Raw genomic sequence first — 21951 nt, forward strand, 5'->3', positions numbered from 1 at the left:
TTAGAGATTACCTAATGTCTTTCAAACTTTTTAAAGCTCAAAATCCTAAATTCACAAGAAAGCTATTATGTAAAACAGGTAAAATTAGACTTGCTATATTTAAAAGTAGAGTGGGGCGGGATGCAGCACAGAGAAGGGGGCAATACTTGCTCAGCCAAGGCCCTTCCCAGAACCCCCAGGATAAATTTTCTCAAAAATATATTCAAAGTGCAATGGAGCCCCCTGCCATTAATTAAATGGCACCCACTTTTAGGCAGTCTTAGGAGGAAAAAAAAATCAGTGAAACTGTTTTGATCATACATATTTCACAAATGTAAAACATAGGATAAATTTTGAGTTTCACAAAAATTGTTTATGACTAACACAAATCATGTGTTTAAAGATTCTGCTTGCACTTCAGGAATTTGCATCCGTTTGCCTGGATGAACGTTCTGGAAACGGTGCAGTTTTTTTCAGTGGAAGCATTTTCACTTAAGGTGTGTATCGTTGCTTAGGTTTGTTAACTTGTTTTTTGCATTAAACTACTAGTCCACAAATATGGATCAAGGACTCAAAAGTAGTTCCCTGAGGTGTAAAAGGAGTGGCAAAAATACTAACGTAAATGCTACAATAAAGAACAATTTTTAAATGAAAACAATTAATGTGCAAATTATAAATCTACACACCCAGGGAGAAGTGAATCTGTGAATGACATGCGTTCTCACAAGCATGCTCCCCTGCCAGGTGTGTCCCTCCCGGTTTCCAGGTGAATTCCCCAACACCACAGGGCACAAGGGAGGTTTTACTGGGAAAGGTCAAACCTTGAAGGCCAGGATCAACAAGAAGAGAAGAGGAAGGCACTGCTCCTCCCCCACACTCCCTCATCATCCATGGAGAGGGATGGCCGGGCCCAGGTTATCTGTTATTTTGCCTTTTTTAGAGGGCAAGTTTTAAAGAAGTCTTGTCAAGACTGGGACAGACAGCTGCCCAGGACATGGATAGCACAGGACCCATGGGGAGTTCTAATCCCCGCTGTTGGCTGCGAGTCCTGAGGCAAACCATCAGTTCCTCCACATGCAGAATGGATGGCAGTGAGATACAGTCTTACCTGGGTAATTGTTCAAGGTCACTTACAGACAGTACTGCTCATTGCACAACTAAGTAGAGGACAGCAATGGTGTTGATCAAGCCAGGCTTAGTCTTCCACACTAAATGTTTTGGAGTTAATTTTTGTTGATGTCAGCCAAGGTACCAACAGGAAACAGATGGCACAAAGGTGGGAACTGAGGGAATTTTGGTAATGGAGCTATGTATAAACACGTGGGCAGACAACAGGAAAACCAACAAGGGATGGGGAAGCAGCCTGGGGCTCCGCAGCAGGGGGCAGCCATTACTACCCTTAGGCCTGAAGAGGAGATGGCGGGGCTGAGGGACCAGAAGCAGCCATCAAGTCCTTTGGTGTAGGAACCCGGCCACTCCCAACTTGTAATCCTGCAGGAAGGAAACAGGGAGAATAAATGACCCTGACCTCACTTTCCTACCATTAAGCTGATGGTGTTCCCACTGGCCAAACCCAATCACAAGTCTGAGGGTGAGGAACTTGGCAAATCCAGCTGATGGGTCAGCCTTCCAGGGTACAAGGTCAAGTGGAGAAGGCAGGAAGTGGACATTAGGGACAAACAGAGAATGTCCACACACCAAGGAAGACAGGACCCAGGGGCAGCCCTTGAGAGGAGAGCTTTAGGAGAGCAAAGGAGGTAAGAGACCAATTGCAGGGCATGGAGTGGTTAAGGAGAGGTGATGAGTAAGAGACCCTTTCTCTTTTTTTTAAAGATTATCAGGAAGAAAAGGAACAAGTTACAAAACTGACTTAAAGAGGGCTCTGGGTTAGGAAAAGAGAGTATTTTCTGATTTGGGAAAAAGACAGAATTTTCATCTGAAGGGCCTAAGGATCCACTGTAAAGGGAATAACTGGAGAAAGAAAGAATAACAGATATGCCCACCATGGGAGAGTATAGAGTTTTGAAGACAGGACACAGTATTACATGAACAAGGTCAAAATCATACCAACTGTTAACAGAAAATCATTACACTCCCCTCCCCCCCACCAATAATAGTCAGTCATAGAATGCATTCTACTGCAGTAGGTTTACTATGCCGTCTCCTAAAAGTGCTTTATTAAGGTGAGACTTTTTTTTTTTTTTTTTTTTTTTTTTTTTTTTTTGCGGTATGCGGGCCTCTCACTGTTGTGGCCTCCCCCGCCGCGGAGCACAGGCTCCGGACGCGCAGGCTCCGGACGCACAGGCTCAGCGGCCATGGCTCACGGGCCCAGCCGCTCCGCGGCACATGGGATCCTCCCAGACCGGGGCACGAACCCGTATCCCCTGCATCGGCAGGCGGACTCTCAACCACTTGCGCCACCAGGGAGGCCCAAGGTGAGACTTTTAAATGTTCTCAAATATGACTTGAACAGATTAAGGCACTTGATTGAAATGAGAAGACCAGATGTGAGAATTATGTAAAGATTAAGAAAATGAAATATATTTCCAATTTGATTAGCAATTGCAATACTTTCTTGGCTAAAAATTAAATATGTAACCAAGAGTGAAGGCGATTATTCACAAATTAAAATGCTTCTTATAGTTTTTCTTTCTACATCTAACAAATGTATCTGAAGGCTTGAATACAGAGTGTTATCTAAATTCCACCTCCACAATTTTATGGTCTCTCAGTACTATTTCAAATTGGAATTTTTCCAGCCTGATCCTCTTAGACTATCACGGGTGTCACCTAATAGATTGAAGACCTCAGGAATCACAGTGTTAGAACTACTACTATGTCATTAATCTCATTAGTGACATTATTTCATTTATTGTTAAAGAACTTCACTTATACTTAAAATGAGCCAGTAACACATAAATCATGAGTGGAGTAGAAACGTTTCCCTACCCTAAGAAGACAGCTGAAATCTCACCATCGGTTTTCATTGTCTTATGTTTCCACACCAGACCATCAATACCCATTATAAAATTATCTAGCCCTTTCCTGAATGTTTCTCTGGTATGGTTTATTTTAAACATCCAATACCTCAATTGGTAAAATTATGAAAATATCCCTCTTCAAGAAAATCTGATTCCACTTGTAAAATCTGCTACTTATAGGTTTATAGGTGTGTAGATTGAAGTACTTTCATTAGAACAAGGGCCAATCCAATTGAGCAAATAATAGTATCAAGCTACCCCATATTTCACTGTGATGTGCTAAAAGTCAGAGGTCTTTTAAAAGAAAATAATTGTAAACTACCAGACCCATATGTTTCCTTTTCTCTGCTAGCCTTAAAACAATAAACTAAGATAACGAATGGAATTTTCAGGCTTCAGTGAGAAGCCTTTATCTTCAAAAGAGACTTGAGAAGGAAGACTTAACTGACCTTTCCATGTAAGAAAGCATATCACCTACTGAGAAGTATCTTTCTTGTTGGCACCTCCGTACAAAAGAAGTGAGAAGCTAAAATCAGCTTCAACTTGTGCAAATTAAAAGTAACCTTCAGGCTAATGGGTTTTCAACACCACTCCTTACTGGGCAAAAAAATTGTGCCCCGTAAAATTAAATTACCTCCTCAAAACTGACTTCTCCAATAAATTATGATATTAAATACAGTAAAATTGAAATTCCTACAAAACAATTCCCCCCTCCCTGGGGTAACCCTCCTGTCACTGTTAGAACTGATTCCATCTTTAATGGAGTCCTCCATCTAGCTCCGGGGTCCAAAACCAAAAAGGGGTGAAGAAAACATAAAAACTGTCAAAGAAATGGCAGAACTATTAAAAGCCAGGAAAATAAATCAGACATTTGAGAAAACTAGAATTACAGTTTAGAGAAATAAATGCTTTAGCAATGTACCAAAGGCTAAATTTAAAGAATGTGAAGGGTTCTTACTTAGCAGAAGATGACCCGTTGTTTTCCATTTCTTTGAAGTAGCGATCAGAAGGAAAAAATCAAATAATTAAGCATTGTAATGAGTTTGTAAGGTGGTAGCACTTAAGTATTAACTCTGGCAATCACTAAAAATTGACTATATTTTCACTAACTGAGGAAGTCTAACATAGTCCTTTTTAAACAGTGTTAGAAATCATAAACTCATTGTTGAGTGAATATTCTGTACTAAGAGCTAAACCAGTTTCTTTAGGCATGAAAATATCAAGGAAAGGAGGACTCCACAGTCCACTTAAAAGACTAATCAGGGCTTCCCTGGTGGTGCAGTGGTTGAGAGTCCGCCTGCCGATGCAGGGGACACGGGTTCGGGCCCGGGTCCGGGAGGATCCCACATGTCATGGAGCAGCTGGGCCCGTGAGCCATGGCCGCTGGGCCTGCGCGTCCGGAGCCTGTGCTCCGCAACGGGAGAGGCCACAACAGTGAGAGGCCCGCGTACCGCAAAAAAAAAAAAAAAAAAAAAAACTAATCAAACATATACAAAACTAGAGACAATTCATAAACACCAGTTAGTACAAATTGTGTGCAAAATCTTAACAGTAAGACAAGATAAGGCACAATTGTCATGAGGTTATATAAAGCTAAAGTGTTCAATTCGGTTTGAAAGGCAGTGGGCAAATGTAAGAAGTCTATAATGGAAATATTATTTTGGCAGGTGTTGTACAGGATGGACTAAAGTCAAGAGAAACGTACACATTAATACTAATCCTAATAATATCTGACTACAGGTACCAGATACTATTCTAAACATTCCCATATATTAACATGTTAAATCCTCACAGTAATGCAATGAGCCCGACACTGTCATTATCTCATTTTACAGATGGCGAAAGTGAAGCATTTAAATAATGTCTGATTTTTTGCAGTAAGCTTCCTGCATAGCAACTCCCACACAGGTTAATATAAGCAAAGCACATTTCATTATCAAAGCAGGTACTATCATCCAGAGAAGACTACTGATACTATTACTAAATATATTGTTTTTCAATGTTTTTATTATGGAAAAATTCAAATATATATAAAGTAGAAATAATAGTATAATGACCATACCCCCTCCATGTACCCAATCTTGATTCTTCCACTATACCTCCACTCATTATCCATCTACCCCTCATGATTTTGCAGTAAATCGCTGGCATTTTACCATTTCATCATCACTAAATCTTTCAGCATGTTGTCTCTAGAAGATAAAGACGGTTTTTCCTTGTAAACATGACAATAACCTCCTAACCTCCTAACACTTAAAAATGACAATTCCTTAATACCAAATATCAATCAAGGGTCAATTCCAATCATATATCTCACTTTAATACTTATTGAGAACTTGCTATGTGTTTGCAGTGGTCACTTCCACGTACACTAGTTCGTTTAAATTGCTTTTTTTTTTTTTTCTTTTTTTTCGCTCTTACTAACAGGAACGTCTGTCTCTACTCGGTGATTCAAGGCACCGCCGCGGGCCTTCCCGGCAGAGCGCCCCGCAGCGGCCGGGCCCGGATCTCCCGCTCCCACCGCCACCGGGTCCCAGCCCTCTCCCAGCTGGGGACGCGGCTCCGGACCGGAAGCCGCTGTGCGTGGGGCTCACTTCCCCAGCCCAGCGACCCCGGCCCCGCCCCGGTTGCCCCGGCGACGAGGGGCCGCCGTGCGGCGGCTGGATCATGGCGGCGTCTGTGGGGACGACTCCCGGGGGGACGATCCCCGCGGGGATGACTCCGGCGGGAACCACGCCCGAGTCGGAGGTACGCCGTCCCTGCCCGGTACCCGCGACCCCCGAGCGCCCGCCCCCTGCCCGCGGCCGAGGCTGGTCCTGGGGAGGCGCCTCCCGCTGGGGGTTGGGTGCGCGGACCCGAGTGGCGGAGGGTTTTGGAGCGGGTCCCGGGCAGCGCGGGCTCCGGGGGAGTGAGAGGGGGTCCCGGAGCCACCGCCCCGCGCTCCCCGAGCCCTGCCGCTCGACGCGCCTCGTGCTCTCGAGTGTAAACTAGAAATCCTTCCGTTGGACGGTTCCTTCGTTGCCCCAAAGGCCTCACAAGGACGCGCTTTCCCCCGGATTCTCAGCACTTGAAAGGGAATTCTGGCAATCTTAAATGGGCCCGACTCTTTTGGAAATTACTACTAATTCACTTCAGATGATCACAGTTCCTGTTGCTCAAAAGCTGTCGTGGAATAATTACTCTTCATTGGTAGTGGATAGATTAATATTTGAAGACAAGTGTTTCCCTTATTATTTTGCTGTTTCTCTAAATAATAAATACATAATAGGAGATGGGACAAAGGAGGAACGCCTGGAAAAAATCGACCTTCCAGTTATGGCTTAGTTGCTCATCAGCCCCTTGTTTTTAGGAAAAGTATTTAACGTCCTAGGGCCTCCAGTGGTTTCCTGTGTAAAATAAAGATTTTTTCTCAGGCCGCTCCGAACACCAGTTCTCAGTAATAAATGGGTTCTAGGTAACTTGAGTTACTCACAAGCTTTGTATCCTGAGATTTTAATTAAGAATATATGCCAGATATTACTTAAAAATGTTTAAATCTTCACATACTTGAGTCAATCATGTTGTCCTAAGAAGTTTTTTCTTGTTTTTTTAAGACTCTGAAGGTGAATAATGTTATAATTAACATTGCTAGGCTCAACTTACTTATTTGTGTAAATAACATTTTTTTTTGGTACAGAAGATAAGTATAGCTGCAGTTGTTTTGTTTGTTTGTTTTGTTTTTTTAGCTGCAGTTTTTTTTTTTTTTTTTTTTCTTTTTGCGGTATGTGGGCCTCTCACTGTTGTGGCCTCTCCCGTTGCGGAGCACAGGCTCCGGATGCGCAGGCCCAGCGGCCATGGCTCACGGGCCCAGCCGCTCCGCGGCATATGGGATCCTCCCAGACCGGGGCACGAACCCGTATCCCCTGCATCGGCAGGCGGACTCTTAACCACTTGCGCCACCAGGGAGGCCCTAGCTGCAGTTTTATAAATGAGGAAACGCAGAGCCAGTGAATTCAGTGCCTTGCCCAGAGATGTGCAGGTCATTCCCAAGCCATTCTTCCCAATACTGTGTGCAGACCACTAAAGTTTGCGGATTCTCCTATGAGCCTTTTGAAATTAGCATACATTAAAAATACATTTTAATGTGATAAACTGGTTACTAACCCAGTTACTCCCTTGTGATCTCTAATGTAAGTAATATAGTTTCAAAAGTGGCATAGGAAATTCCCCAATTAAATCGTGTTATTTAAATATATACAAAAACTTATGAGAATGTACAGTTGTCAGTGTACACCCACATATATAGTTTCCCATGTAGATAATGTCCTTTGTAAGAAAGACTGATAATTTGAGGTTCATGAGCCTGTACTTCAAAAAAAAATACCCCATAATTTTTTTTTTAAAGATGCGAAGAAGTGCCATGTTCCAGGAAAAAAATAATCACTTTTTATAATGGACGAGTCAAACGAATACATATAGACGTTAGGTGATTATCTGCCATCTTAGCCCTGTCAGTGGGCACTTTTGTAAACTTCTTGGAGAAGCAGGTATTCCCCATGACAATCAATAGTCTTTTAGTTAGTAACAAACCGAACAAATCAAGTTGGAATTTGGACTCACTTAACTGTGCTCATTTACTAAGATTAACACACTGCATGGTCAAAACTCCATTTTCCATTCTAATGAAAGCAGAGTTCCTATAATTCATGGAGTAGACAGTTGATCCTTAGTGTTACATCATTCATTAGAATAAGTCCTTCATGCCACTCATTTGTGCCCACTGTGGGTTTCAGGGGTTAGATAGGAAAGACAGCAAAAATCTCTCTCGGTGTGTCTGTTCCCAAGGCTACATCTTTTCAGTTAGGTACTGAAAGGTTCTTCTCAGGTCAGATTCTTTCCTGAGTTGATCCCCCAAGACCTAGTCCCTTATAGTATTATTTCTTAATAATTCTTTATCCAAATTGACTTAGTCAGTGCACCATCCAGTCATCTGAGCCAAGCAGTAGTGAAATATTTCTTTTCTTGCCAAGTCTGTTGGAAATAAAGCATAAGCTTCCAATAGTCTGAGGTTTCCCATTTGTTGTTTGTTCTCAGTACCTAAAATAAAAACAGCAAATTATCCCAGTCGTATAGTAGGCACTCAGTAAAAATATAGCTTAACTAATTGAAATTATAGAGGGTCTGAGGTATGCCAAGAATGTAGTTATAGCTCAAAATCTGCTCTATAAGATACCTTGAACAAGCAGACATGAGATGCAGGTCCAGGAAAATATTTCTTATGTAATATTGCTTAAACTTTTTTTTGCCAACTTTCTGAATTCAACAATCCAGTTTCTTTAGTAACATGGGAGTAAATGCCTCCTTCTAAAAGGTAAGACTAAGCATTTGGGAGATATCTATTCAAATGCACAAGACCAGAGAAATGACGACAGTCTGGAAATAAGTATTTCCTATGTATAGATCTGTAACTGAAAGGAGTTTATAAATGCTCCTAAGTTAATTTATAAGTGAGTTTGTAAATGAATACTTAGAATTCAATCATCAGTCTTTTATCAATAGTTTGCTCATAAGCTGACTTTCTTAATATCTTCAAAAATACTATTTGGGACATGTAATCATTTAAGTATTATATGTAAAAGGACTATACTTCAACTCATATCAGAGACCTAAAAGGAAATGTAAATGATTATTTCCCAGTTGCTTCTTTTGAATAATTTCCCTTAGTGTTAACAAATCCCCTAACAGATGACATTTATTCAATGCCTTTGGGACTTTCTCAGGACAAGGGGACACTTACATAATCCTGAGTGGAAAGATGATATCACTTGTGGTAAAAGCCTCAGTGTGTTTGGGGGAGGCCATAGACAATTCTCTCGACATTAGGCCGTCCCTATGGACCATGAAAATAGCCCCTGCCCCGTCATTGGCAGGTTAGAGAGAAACACTTGGGGCTCAGCTTGGGCACCAAGATGACCAGTTTCCTGCAGTTGCAATGTCATTCATGAGGTATTTATTGAAGCCATTTACAGCACATGGTGTAGATCAACCTGTGCAGGGCTATGAGGAGGATGCCAAAAAGTTGCTCAAAATATTGTTGAAAAAACAGTGCTAATATTCCTTAAAATGTGAATATACAGTAGCATTATTTATCAGACACTTAGAACCTCTGGAAATATTGGCCTTGGGCGTGGAGGTATTGACAAACATTTGGGCTTGTCTTTCATCTTACCATTAGTCTTTGGGTTTCCTATCTTATTCTTATTTCCTGCTTCTCCCCACTCCATCCTCCCTTTCAGGTTGCACAAATCATCTTCAATTTTTTTCTAATATTTAAAGTTTTATTTTACTAAAGTTAGGTCTTTAACACAGCTAAAATTAATTTTTGATGGATGTACTGTATATTTGAAATGAGGATCTAATTTTGTTTTCTTCTAGACATGAACCATCAATTATGCCAGTTTCATTTACTATAAATAAGCCATACTCTCTTCCCATGGAGAATGGACTGACTGCCGCTCTCACATTACATATGTACATGAATGGGCACAAGAATGGCTGAAGAGTCAGTGGAATAGAATAGAGAATCCAACATTTATATATGTATATGTATAAATTTATACATGTAGGTATATTTTTGAATTTCCATTCTCTATTTTTTTACACTGACTAGTTTGTCCATTCTTGTGTTACTGCCAAACTATTTTATATTTAACTTTAATGTCTGATTTGGAAAGGTCCCTCTCACTATTTTTCTTTTTCAAAATGTATGTATTCTTCCATAAGAATTTGAAAAAATGATTTTGATAGTTACAAAATGATACAGAATGATACAGTTGAGATTTGAGATTGTCATTGCATTATACTTGTAAGTGGGAAGGATTTAATTTTTAAAATTTTATTTATTTTATTTTTGGCTGCATTGGGTCTTTGTTGCGGTGCGCGGGCTTCTTATTGCGGTGGCTTCTCTTGTTGCGGAGCACCGGCTCTAGGCGCACGGGCTTCAGTAGTTGTGGCTCACGGGCTCTAGAGCGCAGGCTCAGTAGTTGTGGCGCACAGGCTTAGTTGCTCCGTGGCATGTGGGATCTTCCCGGACCAGGGCTCAAACTCGTGTCCCTTGCATTGGCAGGTGGATTCCTAACCACTGCGCCACCAGGGAAGCATAATATTTTTTAATTTGAAGGTTTCTAATCTCTTATCAAATCTTGTTATTAAACTTTGATAAAGTTTATAATTTCTTTAGGTACTATACCTTATTATATTTTTAATCAAGTTTTAATCAAGTTTAATCAATTTTAATGCCATTTACATTTATAATTAGTTTCTAATACAGAGGAGAGCAGTTAGCCTTTGTATGTTTATGTTATATGTAACCATCTTACAAGTTTCTTATTAGCTCAAACCATGTTAGTACAATGTCATGTTTGTTAGGTGCTCAGCCATGTAGTCTTCAAGTAAAGATTTTTTAATTTCCTCATTTCTAATATTTAAGCTACATATTTCATTTTCTTATTATATTATTAGACCCTCTATAGTGAGTTTAATTACAATAATGTTACTAGCCAGAATCCCTTTTTAGTTCCTGGTTTTCATAAGAATACATCAGTGTTCCTTCATTCAATATAATGTTTTGGCATATAATCTTTTTTATGTTTAGCTATTCTTTTTTTTAAATATTATTTTTATTTTTTGGCTGCGTCAGGTCTTAGTTGTGGACACGGGATCTTTTGTTGTGGCACGTGGGCTTCTCTCTGGCTGTGGCATGCAGGCTTAGTTGCCCTGTGGCATGTGGGATCTTAGTTCCCCAACTAGAGATTGAACCAGCATCCCCTGCATTGTAAAGAGGATTCTTTTTTTTTTTTTTTTTTTTCGGTGGTACGCGGGCCTCTCACTGTTGTGGCCTCTCCTGTTGCGGAGCACAGGCTCCAGACTCGCAGGCTCAGCGACCATGGCTCACAGGCCCAGCCGCTCCGCGGCATATGGGATCTTCCCAGACCAGGGCACGAACCCACGTCCCCTGCATCGGCAGGCGGACTCTCAACCACTGTGCCACCAGGGAAGCCCTAAAGAGGATTCTTAACCACTGGACCACCAGAAAGTCCCTAGCTTTTCTTTTTTTAATTCATATTTTACTGAGAGTTTTGCTGCTGAATTCTTACAAATGCCTGTTTATTATTTATTTTTATAATCATATTATTTTATCATTTAATTTGACTTAAGTATATGAGACTTGTTAATGATAATCTGTCCTTGCATTTCTGAAATTAACCTTATTTGGTCATAATGATAGCTTATTATTCTTTTAGTACAATGCTGGATTCAGTGTTCTAAGATATTATTTTAACTAGAATTTTTGCATCTGAATTCATTAATGATTTTGACTTATAATTTCCTTTCTGTGCTAATTCAGGTTTTTGTGTATAGCCTGTGCTGGCTTCTAAAAAATGAATTATCTATGGTCTATAATTATTAGACTAACAGAATTTATGTGTTCTTGATTGTTCAGTAGAACTTTAAGTGTAAACTATCTGGACATGGTGACCTTTTAAAAAGTAGACTTCCAGTTTAGCTCATGTTTGGTCAGGTCTGTTTCTTCCCTTACCCTTGGTCAAATTTGAGAACGTATATATTCCTAGGAAATCACCCATTTCCTTGTAACTTTCGAATGTATTTCTATTTAATGTGGCATGTATTTATTTTTTCTTTAATTGCATTTGCCCAAGATTTGCCTATTTTATTCATTATTTTAAAGAACTAGCTCTTGCTTTTATTTATCCTTCTTTCATCTACTTTTTGTCTTAAATTGGCTCCTTATGTTGTCCAGGACTGTAGTGAGGTGAGTGAGGGGTGCCAAAAAATTCAGTAGTCAAGAGAAACTATATTTTAATGCAATATTTTAAAAACCAAAATTAATGCAAAACACCCATAATGGATCTAAATTTTAAATAAAGACAGCATCACTATTACTGATTTTTCCTTTTTGCCTCAGGCTCCAACATGGCTCGACACAGCGCTGCTTCTTAGTTCAGGCTTTATTTTCAGGCTTGAAGAAAGCCTTTCAAAGTGTGGAAATTATAGACCATTCTCTGTTCTCTAAGACTGTGAAACACCTCTTAGGCATCTTTGGTGAACTGTGCTATCTTTCTTTAGTGGACATTTATTAAGAGTCTTGTAAGACATACCACTGATGGATACAAAGGTGACCCCAAAAGCTTAAATTCTAGAGGAAAGACATGTACAAATGTGGAAAGTTTAGGTGACATTAGAGAAGAAAATTCAGAGAAAAAGTTATCTGACAATATCAGGCTTACAATTTTAATGCTTCTGGAATAACAGCTAAAATCCAGCAGGTGGTGGAATAAAATGGGTTACAGTGCAGTTTAGCTTACGTATTTTCCTAGTCAGAGATGTAATTTTACAGAGAAAGTGATAATTACATATTTACATTTTTATTAACCTATTCATGAATTTTCCATTGTATCTTTAATTTTCACAAATCAGAACATATGTATCAAAAGATTAAAGATTTTTAACCACCTTATATCCTTTCTAGGTACATGGCAGTATATAAACAAACAAAAGAAAAGCTCTCGTTTAAAATAGGTCCAGGAATTCAATTTAAGACAAAAGAAAACAAAAAACCAGAGGCAAACCCTCCTACAAGATGATTATCTTAAGCTATCAAGTTTTAATAAAAAATGAGGCACTAATATTAGGCACCTTAGCTAGAATTATTATTGTACAAAAGATTAAGATTATTGTATTCTCTTTCAGTGCTTGTGTGACCTATTTTCTCCTGTTCAGAAAATTTTCAAATCTAATACAATTGATCTGAATGTCTATATAATGTACCTTTCATATATATCTTTATTCATTATGAATAATGATAGCAATCTTGTATGTAGTAAAACATATCAGAATGATTTTTTAACATGAATCCAAATTTAGGTTCAAATGCCTTGCTGTAAGTCACAGAATTCATCAATATTCAAACCATCATGAGATCTCCAAATCCAGGTCCTGCTTTTTATCATGCTCCATCATCTAACAATGTCATCACAGGATGGAGATAAATTCAAACAGTTGATAAACAACCTATATTGACCTAACTAGGACCTGCAGAATTCTAAAAAGAAGTAAAAGATTGAATGACTGTCCCTGAGGAATTTACAATCTAATGGGATTAACAGTAGTAATAATTATACTTTACTGCTAACAATAAAAAAAATACATGTAACTAACAAATATTTAAACAAATATATAGCCATACATTATGGACTAAAATACTATTCTGTCTAAAAACTGAGTGCATTTAATTCGATTTACAAGTGTCTGAGTGCCTACTAGGTGCGAGGTATTATATTAGATACTAAAATATTTTTTCTCACTAAATTTATAATCTAATAGTATGACCTATTTTAGGTTAATTTGCTAACTCTAAGATTATGAAAAGATAGCTAATAAAATAGCATATTTTATTTCTAAGTTGGATTTTTAAAAATAAAAATATAATATACTAATATTAAATTACAAACGTTAAACTGATTTTCATTACCAATGAGTATTAGCTTTGGGATTTTTCTGTTCTTGAAATAAGGCAGGTTTGGGATGTGATCTTGTTTACTATAGCAAAATGTTTCCTACTCTTACTTATTGGAGCTTATTCACATGGAAAATTAAATAACTGTTGAATTAAAAACATTTGTGCCATCTCTCCCCCAAATCTCACAATCCTTTTTAAAATTTATTTTTTAAAAAATTTTGTTGAAGTATAGTTGATTTACAATGTTGTGTTAATTTCTTCTGTACAGCAAAGTGACTCAGTTATACATATATATATTCTTTTTCATATTCTTTTCCATTATGGTTTGTCACAAGATATTGAATATAGTTCCCTGTGCTATACAATAGGACCTTGCTGTTTATCCATCCTGTGTATAATAGTTTGCCTCTACTAATCCCAAACTCCCAGTTCTTTTCTCCCTACCCCTCTTCCCCCTTGGCAACCACAAGTCTGTTCTATATATCTGTGAGTCTCTTTTTATTTCATAGATATGTTGATTTGTGTCATTTTAGATTCCACATATAAGTATTATCATATGGTATTTGTCTTTCTCTTTCTGACTTCACTTAGTATGATAATCCTTAGGTCTATCCATGTTGCTACAAATGGTATTATTTCATTCTTTTTTATGGCTGAGTAATAGTCCATCAGACACACACACACACACACACACACACACACAGACACACCACATCTTCTTTATCCATTCATCTGTCAATGAACATTAGGTTGTTTCCATGTCTTGGCTGTTGTGAATAGTGCTGCTGTGAACATAGCGGGGCATGTATCTTTTTGAATTATATTTTTTTCTGAGTATATGCCCAGGAGTGGGGTTGCTGGGTCATATGGCAACTCTGTTTTTAGTTTTTTGAGGACCCTCCATACTGTTTTCCATAGTGGCTGCACCAATTTACATTCCCACCAATAGTAGAGGAGGGTTCCCTTTTCTCCACACCCTCTCCAGCATTTGTTATTTGTAGACTTTTAATGATGGCCATTCTGGCTGGCATAAATCTCACAATCCTTTATTTTCATGGAGCTACTGGTGTCTTATCTCTTTTTCAGTCTTCTTTTCCATCCCCCATTCACAGCTCTTCTCTTTATGCTCTAGCTTTGGGCAGTTTCATCCATTCTTATACTTGTAGGGGCTCCTAAACCAATATCTGTAAACTTGACCTTTCTTGACTCTAGCATTTCTAATTAACCTCTAAACATTTCTTCTATGTATATTCCACCTAAAATTCAACCACTGAAACCAAATTCATCATCTTGCCTTCTTAAAACTAGCATCATCTTCCAAAACTCTTATTTCTGTTGGTGTGATAAGAGTGTCACATATGCTTTTACAGATTGTACTGTGAACGAAAGGACTCAGCTGAGGGTTGAGCAGGAGCTGAAACTATACTCTGTTCACAAGTGGTGCACTAGGGTGCAGGACTGCGTCAGCCTTAAGCCTTTTAGTACTTCCTCCACCCAGAGAGGTTGCCTTTGTCTAGTTCACACAAAGGTGGCATATGTGCTGTTGGAGGCCCTATCACCACCTTTTTCTTCTAGTCACCTATTTCAGAAACTCAGACTCTCCATTCATTCTTCCCTCTTTTAGTCCCCCAAATGTAATATGTTGTATTTATCCCTTTCTGTTCTGCACACTGCTAGGAGCCCAGTGCAGCCCAATGCCTCATTCCTGAACTATTCTAACAACCTTTTCATTTAACTCTTCCTTTTTGTCCTTCACCCTGCTACAGAGTACCCTTCATTAAAGCATAGTTTTGTCATTTCATTGCTCAAAAACTTCATGGTCCCTTATTGCCTGTAAAGAACAAACTCTTCAGCCTGTCATTCTTCAACCAGCCATGGTCTAAAATATGTATTGTGCCTTGTGCAGTATCTTGTGTATTGTGATCACTCAGTAAATCTTTATTAAATTATTTAAGATCTCCTGTGATATTTTTCCAATGCCCACCTTCCACTTAGGTCCAGCTAGTCCCCTGTGTGTGCCCTAGGCACCACTGTGAACTACTTTATATTTACAGAACCGGTACCCAACTGTCCTGTCTTTATCACCTTGGTGTTGCTGAGTCGTTCACCTGGGACATTATCCATGCTCAGTCTCGCAAAGGCTATTTCTCTCTGTAGACTTTCCTTGTCGTGTTGCTGTCCTTGTCCCTTCCTTCCTTTAGACTGAATGACATCTTTATTATGGCTCACTTATTCTGTTTTCTTGTTTTAAAGTCACTTTTAGTTTGTTCCTTCCACAAGATGTTAAGCTTCTTGAGGGTAACAAGTCTTTCTTACTTGTCTTTGCCTCCTCTTGTGCCCGAAGTTCAATGAGGAATATATAGATATTCAAAAATGTTTGTTAATTGAAAACCATCACCTCACCCAGTTTTAAATAGGTTGACTAACCATTCAGCTTTTCAGAAGAGAGGTACCATTACTTAAAGACGGAAAGGAAAAGAGATTATCTAGGAGACTGTTGTTTTAAAATTTTTTCCTGATAGCAGTGAGACAAAAGTAAGAAAAGATTTTGATATCATTTGGATTAATATGTGAAACGTGATTGAAATAACTTATTCCACTTTTTTTTTTTGGTAGAAAGATACTGAATTCCAGGAGCATGAAAAGATTCTGTGTCCAGATTTTCTTTCAGTTGCCCAGATCACCGAAATGCTAGCAGAGGATGTAGATGGAGTTCAACAGTAAGTACTTCAATATTACAACCAAATACGGAACAGTTCTAGTTCTGCATCTATACATGGTCATGATATGTTATTACACATTTTAAACTTTTTTCCAAAATATTTGTTATTATATTTTGCACAGATATATATATCCAGACTGTGGAACACAAAAATTCTCAAACAACTGACTTTTTCCACTGCTCAGCAGTCTTCTTTGTGGGAGAAATGGATTTCAACCAACTTGCTAATCTTAACAGAGAGTAGGGATTTATTGTTAAAAGCAGCCATTAGTATATGCCATCTTCTTTTCTCTTTCATTTGTAAAACTGTCAGTATGCACAAGAACCTTTAGGTCTTCTTTCTTATCATGACAAGAGTAAGATGTATTTTCTGTAATATTAATAGTGAATACATTTTATAATTTTGGAAATCCTGAATCTTAGCCATCCACCTGTGATTTTTATTGGATATGAAGCTAAGTATTCTAATCCCATACATTTTGCTTAAATATGTGAATATAACTGAATTTATAGGCATCAGTTCTAATATACGTACATCCTGTTCTTAAGGCCATTGATTTCTACAGTAGATCATTTTCTTAGAACTCTAATATATACTCAGATACATCCACCAGACAAATTCTGAAAAGGTGTTTTTAGTAATCATTCATTTTAAAAATTATCTCACTCTAATAATGGAAGCCTGATCGGTTATAATGTGTGGAGTGTGGGGACGATGTGATGATGTTCTGGACTGTAATGTTCCAGGGTAAGATTTCTGTAGGCCAGTCGTCTGGATGTAAGCAGGGCATTGTCGACCATAATGGGCAAATGGAAAATAACTTTGTCAGTGGTTATCATTTGCAAATCTTACAAATATTTTGGAATAGAGGTGATTTACTGCTGAGAAGGAAATATGACAGATGTACTTGCTGGAAGAGAGATTTGAGAAGGGAAGGCATATTAAGAGCAGGCAAATGGCACTGACAGGCCTTTTCCTGAAATGCTCTTCACCTCCACTGCCTTCAAATCCTGCTAGAAATCCTGGTGATCTGTGATTTGGTCATACTACTTACTATCTGCATTTTTAGAAGTATTACTCAATTAAAAATTTCACAGGTTTAAGAATTTCATGGTGATGTTACCATATTTATAGAAATGAATGGTCATTGGGAATTCTTATTTTTTAGTGTCAGAATTGATTAGAAAAATGCATTTATTGTATTAATATCACTGATTAAGCTTCAAGTAACTATTATCTTCAATTTCTAGGTAATCCCAAATGTTGTTGGTCATTGAAATGCAAAAAATAGGTATTTAAAACTAGGCAGGGAGCTTCCCTGGTGGCGCAGTGTTTGAGAGTCTGCCTGCAATGCAGGGGACACGGGTTCGTGCCCCGGTCTGGGAAGATCCCACATGCTGTGGAGCAGCTGGGCCCGTGAGCCATGGCCGCTGAGCCTGCGTGTCCGGAGCCTGTGCTCCGCAACAGGAGAGGCCACAACAGTGAGAGGCCTGCATACGGCAAAACAAAAACAAAAACAAAAAAAACTAGGCAGATTGTAGATTAATACGATGTAAATGACATATATTTAATATAGTTTATAATTTATTTGTATTGAATAATAAATACAAGATGTTATATTAAATGCAGTTAATATTAAATAAAATTTATTGCAAACAAGTGCTTTTTAGACTTGTGTATTTCTCATCACATCTTAAGTTGTACTGTGTATGACCATCTTTTGTGAGAATCTTTTTCTCTTTTTCAATTACTGGCTCTTTTTTGTTAAATATCTAAATTCTGAAAGTATTTTTAATCTCTAAGAGGTTAGGTCTAGAAGAATGTAAATGATACAGAGGGTGATACAGAAGTTAGCTGTATAGAAACAACCAGGTTTAACAGCAGGTTGACTTAAAAGGTCATTCTTTTAGGATGTGCCTATGACCATCTCATTAATAGAATTCACCTGAAGTAATCTCAAATTTTAGGGCATCAATTTTGGATAAATGATACCAGTTTTATGTCAGGAGCCATTTCTTTGAAAAGTAATTTTCTTGAGGTTTTTTACATGATTTTTGTAACAGTAATCCTGAATTATTTGTAGCCAGTCATTAATTTTCCATTTAAAATAGCATTATTATAAATGGGGATTATACACCTTTCAAAATGACAGAAATATAATTGAGGTATCCCGTCACCAAGTGGCAAAAGTATGCCAAAATCATACAGTCTACGAAGTTATAAACCTAGTAAAATAAATTATGGGACATTAGCACATTTCCCTACCTTTAAAAATTTTGTTGCATAAAAGCAACCAACCAAATGAAACATTAAAGTATCATTAAAATATATTTCTGGAATACACTTCAAGGAAAGTTAAATGTCTGGGTACATTTCTCATCATTTCCTAACTACTATCTATGATTCATGTTTTAATGTAACCCTGATTTTATTTACAGATCCACCCAAATCCCTTTTGAAAAAAGGATAGGGACTAAATTGAAAATAACTATTTAAACACAGAAGTAAGGTGGAGAGATCTTTTAATAACCTTTCTATAATTGGTTTCCATGAGCTGTTCAGCTCTTGCCTTAAGGCTTATTTCTGCATGTCATCATATTTAAAAAATAAAAGGCACTCCAATTTCAAGAGCAGGCAAGAATAATGTAATATTTTTACTGAAATTCTTGGTGAGACAAAGTAGGTAGTTACATCACCTATCACTATAGCAAAACTTCCTAAATCACTATTAAGCATCTTTTTCTCGTTCCTTACATTCTCTCATGCTACATCTGTGGCCATCTCTCCCCTCTCCCCTGTTCCATCTCCCTTTATTCCCAGAGGAAAAGCTTACAAATTTACCAGTAAAATGCATGGAAACTTTGCATTCAAACCACAGCAGTGTCTTGCTCCTAACGCCTCCCTGCTTAGTTTCCTTTGGAGTGAAATAACTGAATGAAGGATAGAAATGTTAAATATTTAGCCTGCAGTTCAAGTTGAAGGTTAAGATTCAAATGGTACTATGGAAAGTGATGGAGGGGACATTAGGGAAAGAGAGCGAAGGTGGAGGAAACTTAAAGAGACTTCACCATATTATTCTTAGGCAATTGTCTATTAATGTATAGTTAAAACATTGAAAAAATAAAAATGTAAAGTAAAGAATACATGCCACTATTCAGGTCAGATATTTAATTAAAGCAATAACATGCAGATGAAGAATATACTTAGAAGGAAGACTAACTTCTGGAAACAGAAGAAAATGTTCGGCAAAAGCTGATGATTAAAGAGGGTGTTGATTTCATAAAACAGATAAAAGAAGAGATTATAAAATACATAAATTAAGAAGCTTTTAGCACTAAGGCAAGAAACTAAGGTAAAGAGTAAATCCAATATAGAACTTATCTTGCTGAAAATCAAGGCAGTAATGGAAAACAAATTTAAGAAAACATTCAAAATGCATATTAAAGCGATTGGAAGATGCTAGAATATACATCTAACTTAGTGTATCAGAAAAAAATACTTCAAACTTCATAAAATAAAAGTTTGATAGAAGATAAAATAAGAAAAGTTGCTGTTCAAAACTATGTATCAAACAAATATACTTTTATTGTAAACTGCCCCCAAAAAGCTTTGATTTAAATATTTTAATAGAATAAAACTTCATGTATTACCTCATCTCTGGGATAAAGAAAGTCATCTAGAGAGGAGAATTATCAGGCAGGCCTCAGACTTTTCCTTAGCAACATTAGGTAGCAGAAATCAGTAGAGTGAAAAATAGGTAAATTTAGGGAGTCAAAAGAATATAATTCAGAATAAAATACTAATGGGGTTGTTTTAGTTAATCCATGTATTAGGTGAGGTAGTATTTTATTTTCTATGTGGATAGTCAATGCTGCCAGCATCATTTTTGAAGAATTCATACTTCCCTCACTGATTTGAAATACTACCTCTGTCATATACCAATTCCCATATATATTGGGTCTGTTTCTGGGCTTTCTGTTCCATTGGCCTATTTGTTGATTCCATTAAAATACCACAAGTTTTTATTACTATAGACATTTTCTTACTGACTTTTACTTAAGACTAAATGGTATTATACATTAAACATTGGAGAATAAATCTTGCTGACTGATATCCAGTGCAAATGGAAGATGCCTGGCTAGTGAGGTAACCTTCTTCCCCAGATTGCCTCCCCATTCATTTCTGCATCTACCATTTGATTTATGTGCTTGACAAAATGTATCAGTTGGGATGCTTTTAATTGCATGTAACATAAAAAACTGATCATACTGACCTAAAAATAAAGTATACACACATTTACACACACACACACGTATATGTAAAATATCACATAACGGGACATTCAGAGATAAATTGACTCCAGGGTTGGTTGACTCAAGTCCTCAATAGTATCAAGAAGTAAGGCTTAGTCTTAGGACTGATTTTTCTTATGGTTATAAAATAACTGCCAGTAGCAGCCAAAGCTACTTACTTAACTCTTCTGATTTTTGTTCCACAGAAGAAAATGAACCTTACCATTAGTTATGAATTAACTAGAACAATTTAGGAGAGTGTTCACTGTAGATCAATAATTATTATGGAGAATACCATATACTGAAAGGCATTATACGGCATTATGAGAAGGGAGATGAGAATCATGACTGGCTGAAAAGACTCAGATTTCACTTTGGGTGTTGGGGTCTATGCAGATACTACTGTAAATGAAATGTATGTTAGAGAGTGAGTTAAACGCAACATCAGCTTTATTTGTTCCCAGACTTGTTTAATCTTGCTGTATTAATTATTCTGATTGTGTAATTTATTTCAGTATTGTAAATAATGACTCTTTTTTTGTAAATGGCAGTATAAAGTTGTCACACACACAAACACACACAGACATTCCCCCAGAAATCACATATAAGCATCTAGGAAATACCGATTCCATTTCTACTAACAAGGAGATGCTGAAAGCACAGACCACAAAATGTGAGGATGCCCACCAGAAACACTGTAGATCAAGCAGAAGTGCAGGAGAAATTACAAAGAGGATGTACATAGTGGAAGATCTGAGAATAAGCTTAAAAATATACTTATTCTCCCAGGTGAGGAGAAAACCCTGAAGTGCCATTTCAAGAACCCTTGTTTGCAATAGCAAGACCAGAATACACAGGCTTAGAGCAGATACTTTCCATGTTTACAAGAAATAGATTGTTTATGTGATAGTGAAGAGAACCTATTCTACTTTTTCCCTTTTTCCCACTAACTGAAAAAAGAATAAAAACTAGAGTAATTGACATAAAATTATATCATATAGAAAACATCTTGTAATATGGCCAGGTTTGAGCGTTAAGCAAGGAGTTTACATACAAAGACACTGCAAGAAAAAAATTGAAGAATAGAAAAAAGAAATGGCAGGCAAAGAAAATACACCAGAAGAATATGGCCACGAACAAACAAACGAAAAATGATCAAATATTTACCATGAGTTAAGAACACTTACGAAGCAATCACAAGAGCATAAGACAGATACAGAAATTCAAGGTAGAGATAAGAAAAGGTGATGAAACATTTTTTAAAGAAGTAGAAAAGGAGAGATCTCACAGAGGTGAAATTTAAAAGCAGCCCAAGGGAGAATTAACACTGCTGAAAACACAAGGGGCATAGAAGACAGTAACAAGAAAAGCATATAAAATGAAAAGGAAATGGACTTAAAATTTTTTTGAAGTTCAAAGAGAAAATTACAGTTATAGAAAAAAATGAGTAAAATATA

General features: G+C 37.5%; 1 protein-coding gene across 2 annotated transcripts in view; it reads left to right on the top strand.

Annotated features, from left to right (window-relative positions):
* The first annotated feature begins 5551 nt into the window (after positions 1–5551).
* CABCOCO1 (ciliary associated calcium binding coiled-coil 1) overlaps positions 5552–21951 on the top strand; it is a 127260-nt gene continuing 110860 nt past the window's right edge. For both annotated transcript variants that reach the window (XM_060090384.1, XM_060090392.1), the window contains exons 1-2: positions 5552–5708; positions 16096–16199. In XM_060090384.1, the coding sequence (XP_059946367.1) occupies positions 5628–5708; positions 16096–16199 (185 nt within the window). In that variant the 5' untranslated portion in view covers positions 5552–5627. The remainder of the gene's footprint in view (positions 5709–16095; positions 16200–21951) is intronic.

The sequence above is a fragment of the Mesoplodon densirostris genome, chromosome 1 (assembly GCF_025265405.1).
Source record: "Mesoplodon densirostris isolate mMesDen1 chromosome 1, mMesDen1 primary haplotype, whole genome shotgun sequence".
Classification (NCBI taxonomy): domain Eukaryota; kingdom Metazoa; phylum Chordata; class Mammalia; order Artiodactyla; family Ziphiidae; genus Mesoplodon; species Mesoplodon densirostris.